The 12,976-nt window shown below is 36.7% G+C and overlaps 1 protein-coding gene and 1 long non-coding RNA gene across 4 annotated transcripts; both read right to left on the bottom strand.

Moving 5' to 3' along the window:
- Nucleotides 1-1,035: 1,035 nt before the first annotated feature.
- Nucleotides 1,036-5,967, bottom strand: LOC131024472 (uncharacterized). 3 transcript variants are annotated; one of them, XR_009101867.1, is made up of 4 exons: nt 3,826-3,961; nt 3,690-3,745; nt 2,210-2,255; nt 1,040-1,339 (listed from the first exon to the last, which is right to left on the bottom strand). XR_009101867.1 is itself a non-coding variant. In XM_057953978.1 (2 exons), the coding sequence occupies exons 1-2, from the start codon at nt 5,874-5,876 to the stop codon at nt 1,335-1,337; spliced, it is 801 nt and encodes a 266-aa protein (XP_057809961.1). In that variant the 5' UTR covers nt 5,877-5,967; the 3' UTR covers nt 1,036-1,334. The 3 variants fall into 3 exon arrangements, 1 of the variants encoding a protein (XP_057809961.1); XR_009101868.1 differs by lacking the exon at nt 2,210-2,255 and having other exon boundaries at nt 1,037-1,339; XM_057953978.1 differs by lacking the exons at nt 2,210-2,255; nt 3,690-3,745; nt 3,826-3,961 and adding an exon at nt 5,081-5,967 and having other exon boundaries at nt 1,036-1,339.
- Nucleotides 5,968-7,015: 1,048 nt separating this feature from the next.
- Nucleotides 7,016-9,912, bottom strand: LOC131024471 (uncharacterized). Its single transcript, XR_009101866.1, has 4 exons — nt 9,777-9,912; nt 9,641-9,696; nt 8,161-8,206; nt 7,016-7,290 (listed from the first exon to the last, which is right to left on the bottom strand). It is a non-coding gene; the product is annotated as an uncharacterized LOC131024471 (long non-coding RNA).
- Nucleotides 9,913-12,976: the final 3,064 nt, after the last annotated feature.

Here is a 12,976-nt window from a genome sequence, read left to right as displayed (position 1 = left end):
ATATCCTAATCCTAGTTTTGATGATACCAAAATCCTTAGGTTTCACTTGTAATAGACTAGAACTACTCGAACTCAACTGTTAGAGTTCTTTTTCTAGTTTAGTTGTTGTTCTGAAGACTGAAGACTGAAGCCGGAGGACTGAAGACTGAAGACTAAAGACTAAAGTTGCTGACTGATGTAACGATGAAAGACAGAGTCAAATACTGATATTTGACTAACCAATCCAAAAATCAGTTACGACTGATTACTTAATACGAGCCACATGGATTCAACAGAGTGATACTAAATTCAAGTATCAGTTAAACATTCTTCCTCGGACTGAAGCTCCAAAGCCTAAAGGAAGCCACACACTCCAGAAGTACAACCGCATTAAATGCAGAGATTTCAAGGATCGTCCTTTCTCTGCAGAGCCTTCCTTTTTGGTGATTACCTTTCAGAGACGTCGTATATCCTGCTCTCAAAGTAGTCATTCTCACCAAACAAAGGAACCTCGAAGATTCAAGCCTCAACAAAGTTCAAATCTATCTCCAACGGATGAATTCTTGAAGACCGTTTCAGCCAACGGATCTATTCAAGACCTCTCCTATAAATAGAGCTCGAGGATCACTTCAATCATCATCGATTCAACTACATAAGCTGAAACGCTGCCGAATTCGTTACTCAACAATTCAAAGCCATTCCAAAGTTTGAATCGAAGAACATAATTACAAAGCCAAAAATCAGTCACTACTGATTACATACATTCTCTTAGAACTTAGGCAAATATTGTATATCCAAAGCCTAGGTATAACTGATTACAGAGAACTTGTTCTTTGTAATCTAGTTGGCAAGTTTTCGAACCTCTTTTCAACCGACCAAATCGAAAGTTTGAGCCGAGAGGAGTTCAGATCAGTGTTCTGACTCCAAGAGATCTTAGTCTTTGCGGAAAGGCATAGTTTTGTCTCAGTGAATGTCACGACCGGCCTTAACTAAGGATAGCTAATCCGGGAAATCGTGACTAGGGAAGGGATTTAAGAAGCGGGGTTAGAAAGGGCACATTTGACTCATTTATAACTTGATTATAGACATTGATATCTAGCATTAATTCTTGAAATAAAATTTAAGACATTGAAGGATTGACGCATATAATTAAAAAGGATACTCGATGAACCCGAGTAAGCATTAGATATTTCTTTGAAGAGTAATTCACATAGTTATAGACTTGACCAAAACATAATCAGTGTTTGCAGCGGAAGACATAACTGAGATACATGTATGCAGACATATATCTTTTCTGAGCCTAATTTCAAATTGACAAAAGCTCCACTCAGCAACACTTCATCATCCATCACAGCTCAACCTGCACATTCATAAACATATGCAGGGCTAAGTACAATAGTACTTAGTGGTAGTTGCCAAAACTAAAATATAAACTTAACATTTTATTAACAAACCACAACATCATATAAGAGACGTGAGTCTTATTTCAAATCTTTTGCTTTCTAAACATTTCCAAATCTATAAATAGCGTGAGTGCATTCTTCATCATCGAAAGTCCTATTAAGAAGCATCGTGTCGTGAGGAAGGCCTTCCTCAACGAGCACAGGCATCGCGCCGTGAGGGAGGCCTCCCTCAGCGGACACAGCATCGTACTGTTGAGGGAGGCCTCCCCCAACAGACGCTAGCATCGTACCGTTGAGGGAGGCCTCCCTCAACGGACGTTTGACCGGTCAACCTTCTCATTGACTCACGGTCGCGTTGCAATATATATATATATATATATATATATATATATATTTCCTTGGCAAGATAGCTATTTGCTCAGGAATCGAATTCGTTAACATCATCACATAAGCATTTGATAATAAGCATAAAGCATTAAAGCGTAACTTACATAGACGTTAAATAATAAGCATAAAGCATTAAAGCGTAACAAAGCATGAACCACATAGGCGCGTAACAAAGCGTAACTCACTTAAGCGTAAATCACTTAAAAGCGTAACAAAGCATAAATAATAAATTATAAAAATTTAAGTCGTAATTTAAGCGTAAATAGCATAGCGTAAATTATTAAAGCGTGACAAGTGTAGATAATAAAGAGAAATAAAGTTTTAACTCATTTAAGCATAATAAAGCATAACTCATTTAAAAATCAAATTTTGCATTTTAAAGCATGAGAGTTGCATAGTTCTTCAATAGCATTTTTATTTTACGCATAATAAATGCCCACCTGGTAGTCGAGACTCACGACTAAGCCTTAAACTCTTGTGCTTGACCTTTAATACGAGAAAATAAACAAGATTTTAATTCGAGGGAAATTCTCAAATAAATGCGAATGCATAAAATAACTATGCATGACTCTTATTCCGTTAATTATTATTCTGAGATAATAAACCGAGAAATTTCTAATAATAATCCAACTATAGGATTAAAGCTCGTTTTATGAAATCAGATAGTAAATCTTAATAATCTACTCATCTTGAATTAGTCTAACTTACTTATAAAAAAATCACTAATTAAATATAATTAGGATTAATAGTGGGGCCTAAATTAATAAGTCTCATTGGGCTTAACTAAATAAATTTCATTGGACTTAATCAATTAAATTGTAGGAGCCCAAATAATATAAATTCGAGACCCATTATTATTAAATAATAGGAGTCCAAATAATAATTAATGTGAACTGGAAAGAATTAATCTTAGTCCAATAGACAATTTAATCGGCTCAAATGACGAATTAACAGCTGGGCTGAACTAAACAAATCTGAAACAGGCCCAATAAAATTAAATAAATTCCAGCCCAAGAACATTAAATAAATTCGGCCCAAAAAGAAAGCCCAAAAGATGACCCAATGAATTAATCTCCGGCCCAACAAATAAAATGAACTAGGCCCAATAAGAAAGCCCAAAATCCTCACTCTCTCCCTCAATCTCGGTTCTCTCTATTTTTTTCTCACAAATCACTCTTATCTCTCACACCTCTCTCTTTCTACCGACATCTCTCTCTCTCTTTAACCTCACTATCATCGGTTCTCTCTATTTATCGAGACTCCCCTCTTTTTTTTTATAAAGCAGCACACACTATCTCTTAATTTATCAACATTGCATCTCTCTCTTTCTCACAACAGTGCTCGGCTCTCTCTCTCTCTTTCTCTCTCACCATCCTCCCATCTGCCTCCCCCATTCTCGCGCCCGTGTCCGAAGGCAGACGGCCATGGAGGAAACGCCACCGCCGCCGCTCGCCTGCTTCGGCCGAGTTCAGCGGCGTCGGGTGCCGCCTTGCACCGTCCTGCCTCAAACCGCGCCGCCTCGCCTGCCTTCACCGTGAGCAGCCACGGGCTGCCACCACTCATGCGGCGCTGGCCGCCGCATCATCGTCAGCCCGGCATCGGGCCTCCGACAACCTCCCCCTCTTCTCTTCACTCATTCCCAAACCAAAACAGCAAAATGAAATTCTCGGATTTGTAAAGATTTGATTTTTGGTGCATTGGTCAAGGTATTTCTTTAATAGAAACAGTTGGGTATTTGGATTTCGTAAGTTAATAGAAACAATTGGGTATTGCTGCAAATTTGATTTTTGGTGCATTGGTCAAGGTATTTCTTTAATAGAAACAGTTGGGTATTTGGATTTCGTAAGTTAATCTTTTGTGAAAATCATGTTGGTGTAAATCATGTAGCATGAACTAGAGTAAAATGAGATTAGCAATCACCTGTGTTTTTTTGTGCTTGGTTGGCTGCTGTGCTAATGAATTCAGGAATGAATAAACTGAAACATAATTGTGGATTTTGCTTAACCATTGCAGGCTGAACTCAAGAAGAAAATGGAGAAGTTTAAGTTTAGCTTACCTCTTGGGGTCCAGATTGCAGCTGAAATAAACTCTCTATGATTTTTGGTGCATAAAGGAAGGAGGGGGAATCGTAGTTGGTGATTTTCAGGCTACTATGAAGCCCTCAATTTATAGGCAGATTAGGCCGCAAAACTTGAAAACTATTTACAGCAAATGTGGAAATTTTGCTGCAAATTTTTGACAAAAATGAAATAGGTTGGTGGCTGCCATAAATTTTTTTTTTTTTTTTTGACTAATAGTGGAATTTCATGTGAAACTTTGAAAAGTGGAGTACTCATAGGGTGCGTCTGATCCTAGTTGTATCTTAGCATGCTTCAAATATTAAATTGTGACTTTTGCAGGGAAAAGAGTATGACCTTAGCAGAGTTAAAGAAAAGGGGCTGCTATGCGTGTACTATCTATATTTTATTTCTTGATTTTGTATACTCTATTGATAGTGTAGGAGCGTAGGGAGTGTGAAAGAAAAATGATGATTGTAAGTAAATAGAATTGAGGTGACTAATAAAAATCTCTTGCCTTGATTAATTAATCAAGTATTTGTAAAACAAATATTGGGTTCTACTAAATAACGACACTTCGTTATAACTCTCTACGAATTAAATATCTAATTTAACTCGTTCTTAAATTCGGAATTATATCACGACTTCCAAGTAAATAATAGAAATAATATTTCTATCGCATATAAATTAATAACTTGACTTCGCTAAGTCAGTTATTAAACTGGATAATAAATTATTGAATGCTTCAATAATTCAATTGCGATCATATCACGCAATGGCATCAAATTCAGATTTCTGAGCTGATTTAGTTGATAACTAAACACTGGATTTACCATAACTGAAGATGCAATATAACAATTATTGTAATCACTGATCTTAATAAAAATAAATAAATAAATAAAAGAGCGGGCTACTACATACTACCTCCCTTAACAAAAATTTCGTCCCGAAATTTGCATACTCCGAGATGTTTAAGGTAACTAATTTGTCCCTTATCTTCTACACTTCTTGATCGATTATTATTATTATTATTATTATTATTTTTTTTTTTTTAGTATCTTTGTATAAAATATGATGTTTCCAATCACTAGATTAAAGCGGATATCAATGGTAATCCTAAGTTGTGTGATTATCACTAGATTGCACTTAGCTCACTCGAAGCTGATTATTACCATGCATGGTGTGGTAGCAAGGATATGTAAAGCATCTCTACTAAACATGATAGTGATAAGTATTCTTATAAACTTATCATACCTTCCAAGTGTCCCTGGTTAAAAGCATAAGTTGCCCCCTGTTGTGGTGACTGTTGTTCTTGAGGCTGAATTTGAAGGTGTCCGCGTATTGCTTGTAAGGGATGGGTGTGGGTGGGCTTAGTTGTTGAACCTTGTTGTCTGTTGGGACACTGTGTGGAGTAGTGACCTTTTTGGCCACAATTGTAACACCCGTTAGTTCCAGCCCGACAGATACCCCTATGCATCTTACCGCAATTGGGGCAAGGTGAAATTCCTTGCTGACCTCGGTTACCCCTAGTTGGGTCGGAGTTAGTCTGTGTCTCATGCCTTTGTTGATTAAACTGTTCGGCCTGTTCATTTTCTTGCCATACTCTCTTGTTGGCTTGACTGATATTGTCTTCAGTGTTGCCCCATTTGCGCTTCCCTTTGAGAGTATGTGAGGGTGCTGGTGGGTTATTTGGCGTCGAGGTCAGTGGTGGAGCTGACTTATCCGATGGCATTGCAGCTTCAATGTCAAGTGCCCTGTTCAAAGACTCCGTGTATGAGAGTCCTCCGTGGCTTGCTAGAGTCATCCTAATTTCATGCCTCAGACCGGCACAAAATTTTTCTGCCATCTTCTCATCTGTGTCCACTTGTTGTGGAGCAAATCTAGCCAGGTTGCAGAATTCCCTATCGTATTCAACCACAGATTTCTTTCCTTGCTTCAAATCGTAGAATTCAGCCTCTTTCTTCTTCCTATAGCTTTTCGGAATATATTTGTCATATAATCCCGCCTTAAAATCTTCCCACGTATAAATTGCCCATTGTTCAGGGGTCATAGTTTTTCGACGTGCCTCCCACCAAAAATCAGCTGATCCTGTCAGCTGGAATGAGACGCAAGAGAGGCGCTCCTCATCAGTACAACGTAGGAAGTTGAAGATGCGCTCCATTGCACGCACCCAAATTTCAGCTTCAGCCGGCTCGCTCGTCCCACCAAACGTAGGTGGGTTTTGTTTTAAAAAGAGTTCCTCGACTCTCTTAGTTGGAGGCGGAGGGTGTGGGTTATGTTCTTGATCATTTTGGGGTTCTTCTGGTATGGCATTATGGTTTCTGCGATTGTTATTATTTCTCACAGGGCGACCTCTCTTAGGTGGCATTCTGATAGCAAAGATTTGTCAATTAATACACTCAAGCATATAATACAAACCTCAAAAGAACTCTTGTAAAGGTTAACTTGTTATAACTTGTAAACAAGTCATGACTCTAATGACAACATTGATGTAGTAAACTTTAAGGGTCCTTAGCATCCCAAATCCATGAGTCATAAAAAAAAAATTAAGCATATAATATCATAGCATCTCAATTTGATACTTAGGCATAAGTCATGGAGATTTATAGTGGATATAAATCACGAGCTTATAAAAATTCTATACATATCACTTGTCTTACTGTCATCACTTCAGTCACCAAAAGATATAGTTGAATTTCTTCTACGTTTTCTTCTATGTTCTGTCGTAGAGGTGATCTCCTAACTTAATAGCTCTATGTTCATGGGAACTCATACCATAGTCATACTTAATCGTGCTTGCGTCGGTCATTTCACTCAATAACAATATAACTTAAGTATTGACTGATACACACTTTGATGTCGTGTCAATTCCCACTTTTCGATCATGCCAAATGCTATAAAAGATTTCAAACATCAACTCAAAACTTGGAAGAGCTTACCATTCTGCTTCGTTGAGTGTGATGCGATGAAGTGTTGAGCTTTGTCGATTGAACTCTAGACACTCTAGTGATCCAGTCTAGGCTTGACTAAAATAAATTCTTAGACTCAGAGCAAATGAACGCTCTGATACCATTCTGTCACGACCGGCCTTAACTAAGGATAGCTAATCCGGGAAATCGTGACTAGGGAAGGGATTTAAGAAGGGGGGTTAGAAAGGGCACATTTGACTCATTTATAACTTGATTATAGACATTGATATCTAGCATTAATTCTTGAAATAAAATTTAAGACATTGAAGGATTGACGCATATAATTAAAAAGGATACTCGATGAACCCGAGTAAGCATTAGATATTTCTTTGAAGAGTAATTCACATAGTTATAGACTTGACCAAAACATAATCAGTGTTTGCAGCGGAAGACATAACTGAGATACATGTATGCAGACATATATCTTTTCTGAGCCTAATTTCAAATTGACAAAAGCTCCACTCAGCAACACTTCATCATCCATCACAGCTCAACCTGCACATTCATAAACATATGCAGGGCTAAGTACAATAGTACTTAGTGGTAGTTGCCAAAACTAAAATATAAACTTAACATTTTATTAACAAACCACAACATCATATAAGAGACGTGAGTCTTATTTCAAATCTTTTGCTTTCTAAACATTTCCAAATCTATAAATAGCGTGAGTGCATTCTTCATCATCGAAAGTCCTATTAAGAAGCATCGTGTCGTGAGGAAGGCCTTCCTCAACGAGCACAGGCATCGCGCCGTGAGGGAGGCCTCCCTCAGCGGACACAGCATCGTACTGTTGAGGGAGGCCTCCCCCAACAGACGCTAGCATCGTACCGTTGAGGGAGGCCTCCCTCAACGGACGTTTGACCGGTCAACCTTCTCATTGACTCACGGTCGCGTTGCAATATATATATATATATATATATATATATATATATTTCCTTGGCAAGATAGCTATTTGCTCAGGAATCGAATTCGTTAACATCATCACATAAGCATTTGATAATAAGCATAAAGCATTAAAGCGTAACTTACATAGACGTTAAATAATAAGCATAAAGCATTAAAGCGTAACAAAGCATGAACCACATAGGCGCGTAACAAAGCGTAACTCACTTAAGCGTAAATCACTTAAAAGCGTAACAAAGCATAAATAATAAATTATAAAAATTTAAGTCGTAATTTAAGCGTAAATAGCATAGCGTAAATTATTAAAGCGTGACAAGTGTAGATAATAAAGAGAAATAAAGTTTTAACTCATTTAAGCATAATAAAGCATAACTCATTTAAAAATCAAATTTTGCATTTTAAAGCATGAGAGTTGCATAGTTCTTCAATAGCATTTTTATTTTACGCATAATAAATGCCCACCTGGTAGTCGAGACTCACGACTAAGCCTTAAACTCTTGTGCTTGACCTTTAATACGAGAAAATAAACAAGATTTTAATTCGAGGGAAATTCTCAAATAAATGCGAATGCATAAAATAACTATGCATGACTCTTATTCCGTTAATTATTATTCTGAGATAATAAACCGAGAAATTTCTAATAATAATCCAACTATAGGATTAAAGCTCGTTTTATGAAATCAGATAGTAAATCTTAATAATCTACTCATCTTGAATTAGTCTAACTTACTTATAAAAAAATCACTAATTAAATATAATTAGGATTAATAGTGGGGCCTAAATTAATAAGTCTCATTGGGCTTAACTAAATAAATTTCATTGGACTTAATCAATTAAATTGTAGGAGCCCAAATAATATAAATTCGAGACCCATTATTATTAAATAATAGGAGTCCAAATAATAATTAATGTGAACTGGAAAGAATTAATCTTAGTCCAATAGACAATTTAATCGGCTCAAATGACGAATTAACAGCTGGGCTGAACTAAACAAATCTGAAACAGGCCCAATAAAATTAAATAAATTCCAGCCCAAGAACATTAAATAAATTCGGCCCAAAAAGAAAGCCCAAAAGATGACCCAATGAATTAATCTCCGGCCCAACAAATAAAATGAACTAGGCCCAATAAGAAAGCCCAAAATCCTCACTCTCTCCCTCAATCTCGGTTCTCTCTATTTTTTTCTCACAAATCACTCTTATCTCTCACACCTCTCTCTTTCTACCGACATCTCTCTCTCTCTTTAACCTCACTATCATCGGTTCTCTCTATTTATCGAGACTCCCCTCTTTTTTTTTATAAAGCAGCACACACTATCTCTTAATTTATCAACATTGCATCTCTCTCTTTCTCACAACAGTGCTCGGCTCTCTCTCTCTCTTTCTCTCTCACCATCCTCCCATCTGCCTCCCCCATTCTCGCGCCCGTGTCCGAAGGCAGACGGCCATGGAGGAAACGCCACCGCCGCCGCTCGCCTGCTTCGGCCGAGTTCAGCGGCGTCGGGTGCCGCCTTGCACCGTCCTGCCTCAAACCGCGCCGCCTCGCCTGCCTTCACCGTGAGCAGCCACGGGCTGCCACCACTCATGCGGCGCTGGCCGCCGCATCATCGTCAGCCCGGCATCGGGCCTCCGACAACCTCCCCCTCTTCTCTTCACTCATTCCCAAACCAAAACAGCAAAATGAAATTCTCGGATTTGTAAAGATTTGATTTTTGGTGCATTGGTCAAGGTATTTCTTTAATAGAAACAGTTGGGTGTTTGGATTTCGTAAGTTAATAGAAACAATTGGGTATTGCTGCAAATTTGATTTTTGGTGCATTGGTCAAGGTATTTCTTTAATAGAAACAGTTGGGTATTTGGATTTCGTAAGTTAATCTTTTGTGAAAATCATGTTGGTGTAAATCATGTAGCATGAACTAGAGTAAAATGAGATTAGCAATCACCTGTGTTTTTTTGTGCTTGGTTGGCTGCTGTGCTAATGAATTCAGGAATGAATAAACTGAAACATAATTGTGGATTTTGCTTAACCATTGCAGGCTGAACTCAAGAAGAAAATGGAGAAGTTTAAGTTTAGCTTACCTCTTGGGGTCCAGATTGCAGCTGAAATAAACTCTCTATGATTTTTGGTGCATAAAGGAAGGAGGGGGAATCGTAGTTGGTGATTTTCAGGCTACTATGAAGCCCTCAATTTATAGGCAGATTAGGCCGCAAAACTTGAAAACTATTTACAGCAAATGTGGAAATTTTGCTGCAAATTTTTGACAAAAATGAAATAGGTTGGTGGCTGCCATAAATTTTTTTTTTTTTTTTGACTAATAGTGGAATTTCATGTGAAACTTTGAAAAGTGGAGTACTCATAGGGTGCGTCTGATCCTAGTTGTATCTTAGCATGCTTCAAATATTAAATTGTGACTTTTGCAGGGAAAAGAGTATGACCTTAGCAGAGTTAAAGAAAAGGGGCTGCTATGCGTGTACTATCTATATTTTATTTCTTGATTTTGTATACTCTATTGATAGTGTAGGAGCGTAGGGAGTGTGAAAGAAAAATGATGATTGTAAGTAAATAGAATTGAGGTGACTAATAAAAATCTCTTGCCTTGATTAATTAATCAAGTATTTGTAAAACAAATATTGGGTTCTACTAAATAACGACACTTCGTTATAACTCTCTACGAATTAAATATCTAATTTAACTCGTTCTTAAATTCGGAATTATATCACGACTTCCAAGTAAATAATAGAAATAATATTTCTATCGCATATAAATTAATAACTTGACTTCGCTAAGTCAGTTATTAAACTGGATAATAAATTATTGAATGCTTCAATAATTCAATTGCGATCATATCACGCAATGGCATCAAATTCAGATTTCTGAGCTGATTTAGTTGATAACTAAACACTGGATTTACCATAACTGAAGATGCAATATAACAATTATTGTAATCACTGATCTTAATAAAAATAAATAAATAAATAAAAGAGCGGGCTACTACAGTGAAGCTAAGAGTGAGAAATCCAACCCAGTGTGTTGGTACTGAAGATTGGATCTTTGGTCGTTTAAGTTTGCTGTGCACCCATAAGCACAAGCCCAGTGAAGTTGTCAGTCTGATCAACTGACCGTGGATGTAGGGAGTGTTTTCCGAACCACGTAAAAATCTCTTTGTTGTTTATCGCTTTCAGTATTTACTTTCCTTATCTGTGCACAAATGTTTTATCAAGTGAAACTGATTAACAGCAAAGTGAAACACAAACCTTGACAACTTGCTTAATCACAACGGCTATTTCGAAAGAAAAGTTTTCCGCTGCCAGTAATATTAATCTGACTGATAAATCTCCGGATAGTTAGTAAGATTCATATTACTTCTCTGTTTTACAAACTCGACTGAAGCCTAACGTGGATCAGTTAAAGTCTTTGACTTAACTGATATCTGTTTACTAAAGAGTGTTCAGTATCAGTCGCCAACCAAAGTTTCTCTAATCTCTTTTAACTGAAAAAGGTTGTATCAGTTTGTTTTCGTTTGAAAAATAGCCTATAGGTGTATTCCCCCTCCCCCCAATACATCTATTCGAGACTCCAAGGGACCTAACAATTGGTATCAGAGCAGGTTGTTCGCAAGAACAATTTCACTTTGACCAAGTTCTACTGAACTAGAACATATTTGACGGTATACCGAAATTATTGATATATCGTTTTATGTCTAAATTACCAAAAATTTACGGTATACCGTATATCTGTACATACCGAAATTACATCAAATAAATATAATTATGAAAATAAATTTATAATTTATCATTATAATTTATTTCAATTGATACAGTATATCGGTATTCGATATATATCTGTACCGCGATATACACCGAAATATCGGTATACACCAAAATAACCGGTATATACCTCGATATCGGTATATCACGGTATGAGAAAATTGATACCATCATCGTACCGAAACTTTTCGGTACGGTACCATGCCGTATCGAAATTTACGGTATACCAAGAATTCAATATTTTAAGTATTTATTCGATACGATAAGTGCGGTATACCGATTTTTTGATATTTTGGTCCACCCCTAATCATGTGGTCCATATTTTTTCATCTTTTATCCTATTATTATATTTAATGAAGGATAAATTTGTAAATTGATTAATTACTCTAACCGAATCCTACCCTATCAAATATGGTAATTTATATTTTATAGATATGCTTAGATTTATTGATCACTTATCACTTTTATTTTCTTCTATATATTTCAAGTAAAATCTCTTGGTTAAGTTTATTTCTTCTTCTCCATTTTTGACGTTATTTTTCATTGATTGAATTTTACGCTTGAAGATCAAATTATATATTAACTCAAGTATTTTTTATGGAAAATACATAGTTGATGACTGAATATGCCCATTATTCATCCCTTAGAATCATTACAAAAAAACGCAAAAATAGGAACGGCAATTAGTGGCTGATTTATGCTTAATTGTGCTAAAATTTTGGGGTTTATATGAGCTTTATTTTAAGAGAATCTTCTGGAAATTGGTGCGTTTATGGCTTGTTTGATGCTTTGCAGGAGATTTAGGTTTTTCGATGGAAGAATATAATTTTGGAGATTTCGGGGCTAAAGAGGGTGTTTTTAGCATAACTCTGTAGCCAGAGCAGAGCAGCATAGCTCCGTCGCCAAAGCCGTGCTCCAGACCAGAGAAGTCAGCCGAAGCCCCGCGTTAAAGAAACCAATCTCCAGAGCAGTGAATTCACCAGCCAGATCAGCGGAACCAATTGGTTTACTGGAGATCATCTTTTCCTTGGCAGCCGCAAACTTTAGACTTAGACTTATTAGTTTACTTTGATTACGTTCATTCTTTTGGTTTAGTTTTTAGTGCAGACGATTTCTCTTTTCATTCCAGAGTGGTTATTTTATTTTCTTCGCAATTTAATTTATTCTCTTGTTCTATGTTTACTTTTATTTCTTTGCTTGTTCTTAATTTAAGCATGAGTAGTTAAACTTTTAGTTCGGCGAGAATAATGAAACTCTAATTTAATGATCTGTGAGACCTAATTGGTTTAAAATTGATTCCTATTGATTCCGATTAATTCCTAGGTTCAATGATAATTCTGATTTTATTTAAGCCTGATCAACTTAGGTTGAATTGGATTATAGTCAATTAGCACCTCCAATCCGTAATTGTTGGAATAGGGCTGATTAGTGACAAAACTACCATGTTCGTAGTAGGAATTAATTGGTATATTAATTATTACTAGCGTATCTAGGATAATTGGTATAAATTG

Source organism: Salvia miltiorrhiza, chromosome 5, assembly GCF_028751815.1.
Source record: "Salvia miltiorrhiza cultivar Shanhuang (shh) chromosome 5, IMPLAD_Smil_shh, whole genome shotgun sequence".
In the NCBI taxonomy this organism is placed as follows: Eukaryota; Viridiplantae; Streptophyta; class Magnoliopsida; order Lamiales; family Lamiaceae; genus Salvia; species Salvia miltiorrhiza.
This window is presented reverse-complemented; position numbering and strand designations above follow the sequence as displayed.

Coding starts and splice junctions, on each gene's coding strand:
- LOC131024472 (XM_057953978.1), bottom strand. CDS start 5,876: ATGACCCCTGAACAATGGGCAATTTATACGTGGGAAGATTTTAAGGCG.